This window comes from Oryctolagus cuniculus, chromosome 3 (genome assembly GCF_051225735.1).
Source record: "Oryctolagus cuniculus isolate XC-2025 breed Fujian yellow rabbit chromosome 3, ASM5122573v1, whole genome shotgun sequence".
NCBI classification, from domain to species: Eukaryota; Metazoa; Chordata; class Mammalia; order Lagomorpha; family Leporidae; genus Oryctolagus; species Oryctolagus cuniculus.
This window is the reverse complement of record NC_142869.1, coordinates 162751703-162766703: the sequence shown is the minus strand read 5'-3', so window position 1 is coordinate 162766703 and position 15001 is coordinate 162751703. Positions and strand designations below refer to the sequence as shown.

The 15001-nt window shown below is 40.7% G+C and overlaps 1 protein-coding gene across 7 annotated transcripts in view; it reads left to right on the top strand.

Moving 5' to 3' along the window:
- Positions 1 to 15001, top strand: part of GRM8 (glutamate metabotropic receptor 8) — a 911553-nt gene that overhangs the window by 758411 nt on the left and 138141 nt on the right. For 6 of the 7 annotated variants that reach the window (XM_008258244.5, XM_008258240.5, XM_051849757.3 and 3 more), the window contains one exon: positions 12357 to 13292. In XM_008258244.5, the coding sequence (XP_008256466.1) occupies positions 12357 to 13292 (936 nt within the window). Of the gene's footprint in view, positions 1 to 12356; positions 13293 to 13392; positions 13873 to 15001 lie in introns of those variants that run through there. The other variant, XM_089328533.1, reaches the window with a different exon arrangement.

The following is a 15001-nucleotide window of genomic DNA, read 5'->3' as shown; positions in this document are numbered from 1 at the left end:
GTGTTATAGGATATAATGGAGTCTCCACCCTGTTCTCCCAGGATATGAGCAGATTTTTTTAATGGACTGCTTTTGGTGTTAGCTCCCATGAGCTAAGGTTAATCCCCCTGGCTCAGGTAGAGTGCATGAGTGTAGCTCTGGGGTTAATGCCCCCAAAACTCCCACCGTCGCAGGCTGCAGGGGATCTGTCCTTTGCCCTTCATGTTGCCCTGATACTGATTCTGGTAGAAGCAGAACAGAGGTGCACTGCACGACTTTTCACTGCCAAGTATGGTTGTCTAGGGGAGTGGGGGAAGGGAGAAAAGCAGTGCAGCTTCCCTGCTCCAAGCTTGGCAGTTGCTCAGACCCCAGGCAGCTCCCCAGGCTGTGGGTGACCCTGGAATTCCCTCTCAGCTAAAACTTTTAGCAGCAGGGTGTATGGCAATTTCTGTGTACGTTGACATAGTAAGACGGCAACTCATAGCTTGCATCTTGCTGCCCCTGGTGTTGGCTGCAGTGGTGTCTATGTCTTCTCTTGTCCCATGAGGTCTTTCTTATTTTTTCACTTGTTTGCCAAAAATTTCCATCAGTCAGACCCCTGTAAATGTCCTTCCTTTGTTCTTTTCCTATCCAAGAGCAGCTGTAGTTAGTGTGCCTGCAGCCTATTCAGCCATCTTGATTCTTCAGTTGATATTTTTCTGAGGCCGTTCCTGAGAATTGCAAAGGTCTGTTCTCTCCCTGTGTCTTCATGTGATGTCCCCTCTACACATGCCTGCAACCTATCCCTACGTCACCAGTCATATCAGAATATGGCTCACTGTAGTGGCCTAATGTTTCCTTCATTCCATCTTTGAAGACCCTATATCCTAATACAGTCATATTCTGAGAGATAAAACCTCAACACAAATTCTTGGTGAAAAAAATTCAGTGAATATAGATTCCTTCAGAACTGCTACAGTAATGGTGGCTAGAGTGTTGTGATCCCACATGCCTCCTGGATACAAGAATCTTCCTGTTATGCACTTGTGTGCCTGAAAATCTGTGTCTACCAAAATTTGGATGACCCTTGAAGAAGCAACTGATAGAATCCTTACTTTTCTTTCCATGTCCCCTGCCATTCCTCAGATCCCTTTTGTCATTGTCTTCTATCTGGAATTTGGCAACAGCCTCAAAGTGATTGAATTTTCTTTAGTCTTGGAGTCTTCTACTCTTTCTTCTACATGAAGTCCAGAAATTCTGAAATATGACTCAACATCCATGTCCTCATTATAACACTTTCAAAATTACCAACTAAAAAATGATCCCCAACTACCTTTAACATTACATCCAGACTGCTCTTAATGACTTATAAGGCTCTTCATGGTCTACTGTCTACTCATTTTCTAGCCTATTTCTAGCTACTCCACCAATTGCTTTTAATTTGCACTTCTATATTTTTTTCAATTGAAAGGTAAAAACAGATAAAAGTACTGCATGAACAGATTTGCTCCCCAAATACTTGAAACAGGCAGGGCTGTGCTCTGCTGAAACTGGGAGCCAAGAACTCTTATTTGTGTCTACCATGAAGTTGTTAGGGACCCAACTACTTGTACCATTATCTTCTGCTTCCCTGGGTGCACATTAGCAGGGTTCCTGAATCCAGAGTGGAACCAGAACTTCAACTCAAACACTTCAGTATGAAATTCATGCATCCCAATGAGCATTTTAACTGCTGGATAAAATACCTGCTGGTATTATCCTTCCCCCCCCACCCCTTTTTAATGTTTTATTTTGGGACCAGAATTGTGGCACAGCAGGTTACACCACCACTTGTCAGTTTGAGCCCAGCTGCTCTGCTTCCAAATTAGCTTCATGATAATGCACCCTGGAAGGCAACAGGTGATGGCCCAAGCACTTGTGCCCTTGCCACCCATTTGGCTCAACTCTGCTTATTATAGCTATCTGGGGAATGAACCAACAGATTTCTCTCTCCCTCTCCATCTTTCAAATAAGTATATAATCTTTTAAAATTAAAATAAGCATAGGTGTGTATATGTCTGGAGTATAATATAATGTTTTGACCTATGTACACATTAAAGAAATGTTAAGCTAGTTTAAACAGACCCATCTCTTCACCAGCGTTTCTTTTGTAGTGAGCATTAAAACTATTTCACCATCTGATATTGGTGTTTCAGTCAGTGATTGGCTACAAATATGATGGTGATCTTATAATAGTTTAATGTTGCTGAAAAAAATCTTATAACCTAGTATTTTTACCATCACCTTTTCTAAGTGTAGATATGCTTAGATCCATGAAAACTTTTATGTTGCAGTTGTCTACAATACTCAATGCAGTGCAATACTATAGAGATTTGTAGTATTGAAGCAATAGCTATATCACATAGCTGTTCTATCTAGCTTTGTGTAAATACACTGTATGATCTTTGAGCAATGACAAAATCACCTAATACTGTGTTTCTCAGAATTTATCCCTGTTGTTAAATGACATGTGCCTCTGCACAATACTTTGCTATTAACTGTGATCATCAAGAAATAAAATTTATTTCAGTCTAACTGAAATTTCAAACTCCATAATCAACATCTTCCCTTTTTTCATACCTCCGCCTCTCCCACAGCCTCTGATAATTGCTTTTCTACTTTAACTTCCTTTATTTTCTCTACTTTATTATGACTTCTTTCACCTATGTCTTAGCATTTGTTTTTCTTTTTACCTGCTGTACTTTTTCTTTGACAGGCAGAAAGACAGCCAACAAGATTCCCCATTCAGTGGTTCACTCCCCCAAATGCCTGAGACAGCCAGGGATGGGCCAGGACAAAGCAGAGGGCCAGGAACTCAGTTTAAGGTTTCCATCTGGTGGCAGACACCAGCCACTTCAGGCTCTACCATTTGCCTCCTGGAGTCTGCAGTATCAGGAAGGTAGAATCAGAGTGGGTCTAGGACTCAAGCCCAGGCACTCCAGTATGGGATGAGGTATTCCAAGTGGTATCTCAGCGTCCTCAACAAATGCCACTCCTCATCCTGGTGTACTCTTGAGATCTTCCATGTTCTGTCTGCTGCACATCTTTCAGATTGCTGTTCATACATCCATGAGCCCTGGTACTGGTAGCCCTGTGGGGTCCCCTGCTAACTGCAGTATTCCTCATCTTCTCTAGGAAAGTCTCATACTAAGCTGTGACTGGTCTTTGATTATCTCTTTCTCTAACCACATTATATCTATAGGGCACTATCTTATACTCCTTAATACACTGTCTGTACTGGCCTCTGTTGAATTCCCACACTAAACCTTGTGCCTTGAATAGAATGGGCATGCAATATGTTTATTTGTACAGCAATAAAGGACTGAATGTTAAAAATGCCTGAAAGCATCTATTCAAATAATCTCCATATGTTCTTTTTTTGACAGGCAGAGTGGACAGTGAGAGAGAGAGAGACAGAGAGAAAGGTCTTCCTTTGCCGTTGGTTACCCTCCAATGGCCGCCACCACCGGCGCGCTGCGGCCGGTGCACCATGCTGTCTAATGGCAGGAGCCAGGTGCTTCTCCTGGTCTCCCATGGGGTGCAGGGCCCAAGCACTTGGGCCATCCTCCACTGCACTCCCTGGCCACAGCAGAGAGCTGACCTGGAAGAGGGGCAACCGGGACAGAATCAGGCGCCCCGACCGGGACTAGAACCCGTGTGCCGGCACCGCAAGGCAGAGGATTAGCCTAGTGAGCTGCGGCACCAGCCCTCCATATGTTTTTTAAAAAGGAGCTTTTTTAAGATAGCTTATGCCATAAAATTCTCCCTTTTAAAGTATACAATTCATGGGCTGACATTATGGCACGATGGCTTAGGTTGCCATGTGCAATGCCAAAATCCCAAATTGGAGCAGCAGTTCGAGTTTCTGGCTGCACTGCTTCTGATCCATTTTCCTGCCAACTCGCCTGAGAAGGCAGGAGATGATGGTTCAAGTTCTTGAGTCCCTGTCACTCATGTGGGAGACCTGATTGGAGTTTCTGGCTCCTGGCTTTGGCTTGGCCCAGCCCTAGCCATTGTGGTCACTTGGGGAATAAATCAGCGGATAGAAGATCTCTCTCTCCCTCTGTCTCAACAGACCAAAAATACACAATTCAGTGTTTTTTAGTTATTCATAGTGTTGTATATCCATGAACAACATCTGATTTTAGACTCTTTTTGTCATCATCCAAATAATCCCACTCCATGTAGTATTTATTGGCTGTTTCCTTCTTTCTTTGGCCCCTGGAAATAATTTCTAATTCATTTCTTTGGATTTGTTTCTTCTGGGCATTTTGCAAGAAACTAAATCATATGTGAGTTTTTTTAACCTAACTGCATTCTTTCACTTAGCATATGTCTTCAAGGTTCATCGATTTAGTAGCATGTACCAATATTTATTCCTTTTTATTATTGAATAATATTTCATTGTATTTGTATGCCACATTTTGTTTAGCAACCATTTACATTTGGGTAGTTTTCTCTTTGAGAAATAATGAACAGTGTGCTATTAATATCAGCAATGAAAAGAGTTCCAATCCCCCCCCCATACTCATCAATACTTTTTATTGTCTTTGTTATTACTATCATATTAGTTGGTACTATGGCTTTAATTTGCAATTCCCTGATGGCTATTGATATTGGGCATCATTTCTTGTGCTTTTGGTCATTTGTATGTCATTTTTAGAGAAATCTCTACTTCTTTATTAGCCCAATTTAAATTAGATTTCTTTTTAAGATTTACTTTATTTATTTGAAAGACAAAGTTACAGAGAGAGGTAGAGACAGAGAGGTCTTCCATCTGATAGTTCACTCCCAAGATGGTTGCAACGGCCGGAGCTGCACTGATCTGAAGCCAGGAGCCAGGAGCTTCTTCCGGGTCTCCCACATGGGTACAGAGGCCCAAGGACTTGGGCCTTCTTCCACTGCTTTCCCAGGCCTAGCAGAGAGTTGGATCAGAAGAGAAGCAGCTGGGACTAGAACCGGCGCCCATATGGGATGCCAGCACTTCAGGCCAGGGCATTAACCCACTGTGCCACAGTGCCAGCCCCTGGATTTTGTTTTAACTATGAATTCTGTAAGTTTTTTTTTTCTTTTCCTTTTTTAGAAAGAACATACTCTGGATACAAGTGCCTTTTCAGATATGATTTGAAAATTGTTTTGCCCATTCTATAGGGTATCTTTAGAACATGTATTTAAATTTGATTAAAAAACTAAAAATCAAAGAGAAACACACACACACACACACACACACACACATATATATATATATATATATATATATATATATATATATATATAACACACCCCAAATGCCAGCAACTGTCATGGCTGGGTCCAGCTAAAACACAAGCCTGAAACTCAAATCTGATTCTTTCATATGGATGACAGGGACCCAAGTACTGAATCATCACCTGGTGTTTCCTAGGCATTTGCAGGAACCTGGACTTGGAAATGTAACATCGACACAACCCCAGGCCCTCTGATATGGATGCAGGTTATTCTAAACAGAACCGTAGCCACTGTGCCAAATTCCTGTCCCTCTTTTCACAATCTTGAGGGTATCTGTTGAACTGAAGTGTGAAATAATGAATCCCATTTTTAAACATGTTTTTATTTTTGTTACTTCTGCATTTGTTATATCTAAGAAATCACTGCCTAATCCAAGGTCATAATTTACTCTTATGATTCTTCCTAAAAGTTTTTCTTTTGTTTGAAGGATCACATTAAATATTTGATTAATTTTGAGTTAATTTTTTGTATATGGTGTGAGGTAAGGTAAATCTAACTTGTTTGCATATGATGTCCAATTGTCTTGAAGCTATTTGTTGGAACTAACATTCTTTCTCCAGGGAATTGTTTTGGGATCCATGTCAAAAAACCCATTGACATGCCATTCGAGGGTTTATTTCTGGACTCTTAATTCTATTCCATTAGTATTAATATCTTTATGTCACCATTAGGTTGCCTTGATTATTGAATCTGTTGTAGTAGCAAGTTTTGAAAATCAAAGTATGAGTTCTCCAACTTGGTTCTTTACTTTCAAAATTGATTGTCTATTCTGAGCACTTTTTCATATGAACTTTAAGTTCAGATTGTTAATTTCTGTAAATATGCCAATAATAATTTTATATGGCTCTATAATTTGAAGATCTATAACATTTATCATAGCAGTAGTAATTCTTCAGACTTGTGTCCATGGTGTTTCTTTTCATTTATTTAGGCTTTCCACCATTTTTTCTACAAAACGAAGATGTTTTATAGTTGTTACTGAATAAATCTTGTGCTGCTTTTGCTAAATTTATTCTTAAAAATGTTATGTTTTAATAATTTTGTAACTGAACTATTTTCCTTAGTTTTAGAATGTCTTTTAAAAATAGCAGAAGTGTTTAAATTTTAAGTGTTATATAAATTTGAATGTAACATAAAACTAAGACTTTAATCTAGGGATCATCTGAACTATATTAGATTTTAAAGGACCCTGAATCTACCACTTTGAAGAAGAGAAAAGCTATCTCATTTGTGGTTATTTAAAGCTGAACATGATATAAAGGAAATGCATAGCTATTATTATTTTTTTTTTTTTTGACAGGCAGAGTTAGACAATGAGAAAGAGAGAGAAAGGGATACCTTCCATTGGTTCACCTCCCAAATAGCTGCCACGGCTGGTGCACTGCGCCGATCCAAAGCCTGGAGCCAGGCTCTTCCTCCTGGTCTCCCATGCGGGTGCAGGGCCCAAGCACTTGGGCCATCTTCCACTGCCTTCCTGGGTCACAGCAGAGAGCTGGACTGGAAGAGGAGCAACTGGGACAGAATTCGGCGCCCCAACCAGGACTGGAACCTGGGGTGCCAGTGCCGCAGGCAAAGGAATAGCCTAATGAGCCATGGCGCTGGCCTGCATAGCTATTAATATATATTTACACATATGTACATATAAAATTTTTGTGTTGTATTATCAAATTAACTGCAACTTTACTTGTCTATACATGAATTATATGATACATGAACTACGCCAGTTTGTTTTTAAATTTCGATGCGATTTTCTTACATTTATGGATCAAATAGAACATCTAAGGCCAGCACTGCGGCTCAATAGGCTAATCCTCTGCCTTGCTGTGCCGGCACACCGAGTTCTAGTCCCAATCGGGGCGCTGGATTCTGTCCCGGTTGCCCCTCTTCCAGGCCAACTCTCTGCTGTGGCCAGGGAATGCAGTGGAGGATGGCCCAGGTGCTTGGGCCCTGCACCCCATGGGAGACCAGGAGAAGTACCTGGCTCCTGCCTTCGGAGAAGCGCGGTGTGCTGGCCGCAGCGTGCCGGCCGCGGCGGCCATTAGAGGGTGAACCAACGGCAAAGGAAGACCTTTCTCTCTGTTTCTCTCTCTCACTGTCCACTCTGCCTGTCAAAAATAAAATAAGATAAAATAAAAACATCTTTTAAAAACATATATTTGAGAGGAAGACAGAATATATTCCTTTCCATTGACTACTCCCCATATGCCTGGGATAGCTGGCACTGGTCTAGGTTGAAGGTGGAAGTCAGGAACCTCAATCCAGCTCTTCCATGTGGGTTTCAGAAATCCAGTGTCTTAAGCTATCACTACTGCTTTCCAACTCTATTAGCAGGAAGCTGAGCCTGCAGCTGGAGGTAGGCCTTAAACCCAGACCCTTCTATATCAGATGTGGACACTTTAACTTGATGCTAGGACAAATGCCTGCCCTGAAGTGTGCCACATTTTGACACCTTAAATACACAGGCAGATCAAGTACATGTGCTAATCCTGTTGATATTTTTTGGCATTTAATGAGTAGAGATTTTGAAAAATACCCAATGTTACTAGAAATGTTTGCGTATGCTGGCTTCCATTACATAAGTCAGATTAAGAGTCGAGTTTTGAATACTGAAGTGTCCAGCTATTACTATTGCTGTGTTTGTTTTTAGAGAAAGATGAAAAGAGTTGAATATGGAAAGGTTAGGTATCAATTGTACCTCATGTATATTAATTAAATTAATGAAGATGCCACTTAATAACTGGGGAAAGCATTATAATGGAGGCATTGAGTGAGAAGTTTGTAGTGAATACTAGAGATTACTAATTAAGATGATTTTTAATTATAAATTCTTGTCATCCCTTCTTTGGGAGTTATTTAAACTATTTAGAGAAAAATCTATAAAAATTATGTTCTCTTTAACGAGGCCATACAACATTATTCCTTGGACTATTAACAAAGATTAGAGATTAAAAAGAAATGAAAGAAAACCTAGAAACTTCTGGTTTTGTGGATGCTGGTGCATTTGTCTGCAGCAATCACAGGATATGATGGCAGAAGCCAGCTGATGACTGACATTTCTGAAATGCACTGGACTGAAACCTGCTGAAGGGGTCACTGCCAGTGAACAGACTGAGCTGTTGTTTGGCCCTAGGAAGGTCTTTGTATGTGGTGATCATCCATTTGTTAGACTACCTATTTCAGATGGGGAACATCCTAATGTCAGGATAATGCCAAGGGTGAGAAAGACATATTAAATTTACACAGATAAGGCTTTTCTATACTCCTTATGAAAGATGGGATACTTTGTAAAGAGCAAACCAGCAGGGCTGAGTGACTCTTGGCTATGCTTGGTAACAGTTGAGAAAATTAGTTTAATTTGGTTTCAAGTACTATTATTTTCAATCATTTAGCAACTCTATAGAATAATTTATTAGTCTCAAATATTAACATATTTATAGCATCCTCATTCAAGCACTTGTATCATGTGTTGTTTGTTCTTCCTCAGGGTGAATATTGGCTCTTTTCCAGAATAATAAAAACATCTATCTATAATACACTTATCCATAAGCAGAGTCCTTGATAAAAATGGAGTCATATATATTTATCATGTTGACTGAAACATACTTAACTTCCACTGTATTAAAATACCATATGTATTTTTAAATACATTATTTTTGACTTAAAGTTCACAACTATTAAAATACTGTGATATTTCCCATCAAACTGGTAATATTATGTTTCATTTATGAAAAGCATTTTCTCCATTGGTCCAAAATGCAAAAACTTTGTCAAGGCACCGGATTCTGTCCCGGTTGCTCCTCTTCCAGTCCAGCTCTCTGCTGTGGCCTGGGAAGGCAGTGGAGGATGGCTCAAGTCCTTGGGTCCTGCACCCACATGGGAGACCAGGAGGAAGCACCTGGCTCCTGGCTTTGGATCGGCACAGTGCCGGCCATAGTGGCCATTTGGAGGGTGAACCAACAGAAGGAAGACCTTTTTCTCTGTCTCTCTCTCTCTCTCTCTCACTAACTCTATCTGTCAAAAAAGAAAGAAAGAAAGAAAAAAAACTTGTCAAGCAACATTTCCTATTTAGTGCATAATGATAAGTATTCATCCTGCATAAGGAACTTAATCAGAATGGGTGCATTTATTTGCTAATGTTCTTATTTCCTTCTAGAAAGTAAACTGTATTGAGAATTAAAGTAGCAGATTTCAGGTTAGAGAGGCTGACCTCTAGGATTTCTAACCAATCTTGATAGTTTTGGTGTATTTTTCCCCCTGACCTACAATATAAATCTTTAGAAGCCCCAAAGAAAATGTGATTTTGGTTTTACAGTAATTATCTTTGAAACATCATCTTCAAAAGTATTTTATTATCTTACGAGTCCATTAGTATACAAAATCAATACTTTAGCCACTGAGTGGAGCAATTTATTTTTTCTCAGTATTTTTGATAGAAGCCACTGCTTGCTTCTAATTTACTTTTTTTTCTTTCTTACTACATTCCTTTAATCTTTTTAAGTGTTAAATCCTAATATAAAATTAGTAGGGCTATGATAGATTACTGTTCCTTTGTGGTGAGCAGACAGGACAGATCCAGTGGTCTTGAATACATGTGTAACATAGGAAGTAGCATTAATTTTCTTAGGGAAGGGAGTTTGAAATTAAACTCATACAAATTCTCTACTCGACTTTGGGAAGACCTGGTGGCCTCTGCAAGTATTAAACTCAGGATCTACTTTTCTCTGCCCTCAAAAATTCAAGGAAAGGAAGCATCTTCAAGTAGCTGCTCCTGTGAACCATCTTAGTCACCTGAGTGCCAAGGGAGAGACAACTTTCAGAGTGACAAGTAAATACTGCTGACACGCCAGTTGCAACATGGAGTTGCTATCACTGAGTGTGGCTTTTCAGTAAATTACTACACTCACGGTGGCCTTCTGGTTGTAAGCTTAATGTGAATTGCATTAATTTCCTATTGCTGCAGAACAGTTAACTTCAAAATTTAGCAGCTTAGGCCGGCGCCGCGGCTCACTAGGCTAATCCTCCGCCTTGTGGCGCTGGCAAACCGGGTTCTAGTCCCGGTCGGGGCGCCAGATTCTGTCCCGGTTGCCCCTCTTCCAGGCTAGCTCTCTGCTGTGGCCAGGCTGTGCAGTGGAGGATGGCCCAGGTGCTTGGGCCCTGCACCCCATGGGAGACCAGGAGAAGCACCTGGCTCCTGCCATGGATCAGCATGGTGCACCAGCAGCAGCGCGCCGGCTGGGGCGGCCATTGGAGGGTGAACCAACGGCAAAAGGAAGACTTTTCTCTCTATCTCTCTCTCACTGTCCACTCTGCCTGTCAAAAAAAAAATTAGCAGCTTAAAACACAAAACATTTATCTCCCATACTTGGGAGAAAGAAACAGCTTTATAGCTGGGTTGTTCCAGTTCAACATCTCCAAGGAGATTGTGGTAAGGATGTCTGTTCAAGCTATAGGCATCCATAGTCTTGGCTGGGGCCTCATGACTCTTTCTTGGTGACTCCCTCATATGTATGGCCTGTTGGTGCTGGTTGCCAGTAGGAGACTTCTGTTCCTTGCCACAGAGATACCTCAGTGTGTGCTTGGCATGGTATGTTCATAGGATTGAGTGGTCTGAGATAAAGGAAGGCAGACTCTAAAATGTCTTTTTCTTCTGCTGATTTTCTTTTTATTAATAAAAAAAGAAGCAGTTTCATGTATTTCACAGGTACAGTTCTAGGAAGACAGCCATACTCTCCTCCTCCCCCTCTCCCTTTCTTAACCTCCCTTCCTCCCTCCCTCCCTCCCTCCCTCCCTCCCTCTCTTTTTTTTTTTTAATTTTTGCAAGGACATGCATTCAGTTCACTCTCTAATCACAGCTTTATAAACTGACCTTGCGAATCATGCACTATCATTTCTATTATTTACAAAGATCAGCCGCATTCAGAATGGGAGAGGACCCTGTCCATGAGTGCCTGGATCCCAGGAGGGGAAGTTTTCGGGCGTTCACTTGGAGGTGGACTTCACAGAGTATAGTTACCCTTCAATTGGGCAGTTGAGAAAGCTGGTGATGGGAAAGCTTGCGTTCCTTCATTGCCCATGACTGTGCTACTTTAAGCAACCTTCTCTTTCCAAATCAGTACTTTCATGTCGGGCCCTTATTCCTCAGGGCTCTGCCCTCTGGTTCTTCCCATCTTTTAGTCCTCATGAAACCAACCAGTGTTCATTGAGGGCAAATTCCATGTCAGTTACTGTTTGTTCACACCGGTAAACAAATCACTTCCCTCATAGAGCTTTCCTTTTTTCAGAGTAGCTGCTTTCTGTCCTAAGTGGTCTCTTGTCATCCGTATTGTCCATTTTTGCCCTATTAACATTCTGCTTGGATTACTGTACATGTAATGAGGTAAACAAATTCAAGGTAGGAGATCAGTGGTTGGCACTATCCCCTTCAGGAAACATTTCTATTTCAAAGGAGATTTAACCTGAAAGCATAAAGTGGGACTTTATGAACCTGAGAAAGTGCTCAACACAGTAGGGAGGCTCCCTCTTTTGCAATAATGTCACTCCTTTAAATCAACTGCAGGATTTTCGTTCAATGGAAAATATTACTGTCAAATATTATTTAGCATGCTAGTGTTCACAGGGTGGGTATACAGAATAAGAAGAAAAGCACATGTTGAGCCTAAACAAGGGTAAAACACATAAATATAGTTATTTCCATGAGCCCATGAAGAAAGAGATGACTTTTTTTGCCAGTATTTTCCCAAATTGACACAGTGTGATTTGAATGTCCCCAAATATGGCTGAAAGACATGGATCTCCTTTTACATACGTAATTGTTTGGGCCAAGAAATCTTTCCCCACATGTCAGATTGGTCAACAATGAGGAGGTAAATGGAAACTAATGACACTCATCAAGTTGGTGATGTGAATGATTTATTGGACCCAATCACTTAACACTTTCGTAGAGTCAATATCTGGGAAAGAAAATGGGCTTTTATTATGGTAAACTGTACTTGTCCTGTCAGCATTCAATGATTTATTACAAACCTGTGGCTAGGATTAAGATATTATAAATGGGAGAAAATGGAAAGCTCATTAATTTTTTATACCCACAGGTGGAAGACATGCAGTGGGCTGACAGAGAACACACTCGCCCGGCATCTGTCTGCAGCCTTCCATGTAAGCCTGGGGAGAGGAAGAAGACGGTGAAAGGAGTCCCCTGCTGCTGGCACTGTGAGCGCTGTGAAGGCTACAACTACCAGGTGGACGACCTCTCCTGTGAACTCTGCCCCTTGGACCAGAGACCCAACATCAACCGCACAGGCTGCCAGCGTATCCCCATCATCAAACTCGAGTGGCATTCTCCCTGGGCTGTGGTGCCTGTGTTTGTGGCAATACTGGGCATCATCGCCACCACCTTTGTGATCGTGACTTTTGTCCGCTACAATGACACACCCATCGTGAGGGCTTCAGGACGTGAACTTAGTTATGTGCTCCTAACAGGGATTTTTCTCTGTTACTCAATCACCTTTTTAATGATCGCGGCACCAGATACAATCATATGCTCCTTCCGACGGATCTTCCTAGGACTCGGCATGTGTTTCAGCTATGCAGCCCTTCTGACCAAAACGAACCGCATCCACCGAATATTTGAGCAAGGGAAGAAATCAGTCACTGCACCCAAGTTCATCAGTCCAGCATCTCAGCTGGTGATCACCTTCAGTCTCATCTCTGTGCAGCTGCTTGGGGTGTTCATCTGGTTTGTTGTGGATCCCCCACACATCATCATTGACTATGGAGAGCAGCGGACTCTAGACCCAGAGAAGGCCAGGGGAGTGCTCAAGTGTGACATTTCTGATCTCTCGCTCATTTGTTCACTTGGATATAGTATCCTCTTAATGGTCACTTGTACTGTTTATGCCATTAAAACAAGAGGTGTTCCAGAGACTTTCAACGAAGCCAAACCCATTGGATTTACCATGTATACCACCTGCATCATTTGGTTAGCTTTCATTCCCATCTTTTTTGGTACAGCCCAGTCAGCAGAAAAGGTAAGTGGCAGGAAATGTATTTGGCAGTCCGTTTCCTGGATTTAACTTCTTCCTTTAGGATCCTTCCATTTATTATATACATATGTTTCCATCCCTCAAGGTCGCTTTGGTTTGAGTGTGTGCTAAGATTGATTTTTCCATGAAGAAACGCTTTAATGCATGCTCCTTGGCAAGGTTGAAGATTGACAAAGCTCACGTAATTTTCCGGATCTCTCCTCCCAGCTCTGTGATCTTCTAACATCACAGTTCTTTTCTAAATGTTAATTAAAGGAGGGAAGGAAGAAGGACAGGCATGGGTCAGAGAGGCGAGCTATCCCAGAGATCTCCCACTGCATGACAGCTACCTCCATTTCTCTTCTCATGGGATGCTGGCCAAAAGCCATTCTTTGATAATGATGACTTTTGTGATGCAAGCAGAATTTACAGTAAAACAACCAAAGCACAAAGGAACTGAAATGGTTCAGTTCAGTGTGAACCATCTTCCTACTTCTCAACCCCCATTCTTGTGATTTTTCCTTATGTGGTAGTTGGTGGTAGGGGATGAAGAAGATAGCAATGATATAAAGCAGTTTCTAATTATTTAAGAGGAAAATCAATTGGATCCCCCAAAGTAATTTTCTTTCTCACTAATCTCCCATTAACATTTTCTACATTAAATGTTAATAATGAAGAACATGTGTATAGGAAACGAAGTATTTGCACAACTGGATATGTGTAGTTTTATGATCAGAAAAGCAGGGAACTAAATAAGGTTAACCCTGAAATTTAAGGTTTCAGTACTGAGATGATACAAACTGTCTTGCATAACACAAGAGAATGCTTTCTTTCTGTAATGATAAGCCCTTAAGATTTTATGTGTGTGAAAAAGTTGTTCTAAGTGAGGACTTCAAGATTTTCTATCTCCCATCATCAGCAGTTGTCAAAAAAAAAAAAAAAAAAAAAAAAAAAAAAAAAACCTTGGGGGGCAATTACATTTCCTGGGCTGTAATTTTCCAAGTGGGGTTCTACCTGGCTTAAAATCTCAGCAAATTCAATAAAAAAGTCCTCAATAAGAGAATGGAGGGCTCATTAGTATGAACTTTCATCCTCCACTAGATCAATGTGGCCTTCAACCATATTATGGCAAAAAATGTAGTTCAGCAAACTTGCTGCCGAGCAGAGTCAACTTGTCATGGGTTGCTTATGTTTCATGATCAAACGGCCTGGTGCAAGTCCATGAATATTTTATGAAGGACCAAGAATGTGGCAAGAAAGTAAAGTAAGAGGGTAAGGCTCTAACTCTAATAATCAGAAAACACATTTTGATACACATAGATGGGAATTTATTAGGGTCAAACCTGCAAATTTAACTTAGGAAAAAGAGTGGGTGAGCTTGAAAGCAAGACTCTCAGTCTATTGTTTTGGTTTTTTGTATTTTTAAAATATATTTTATCAGACCAGTCAGTAAAAATTTTTTCATATTTTAGAAATGCTTAAATTATGTGCATTATTAATAACATCAATGAAAAAATTACTTGTATTTGAACTACCTTTGTGTACCATTTAATCTGGAGGGTTCTGTGACTAGTATTTTATTCTTCTTTCAAGTGGACAACAAATATTGGAAGCAAACAAAATCTCCTGAGCTAATATCTAATTTATTTTTCTTTGTCTTCATTTATATTTTATAATCTATAACCTGCTCTTCCTTTTCATACAATGCCTTACAA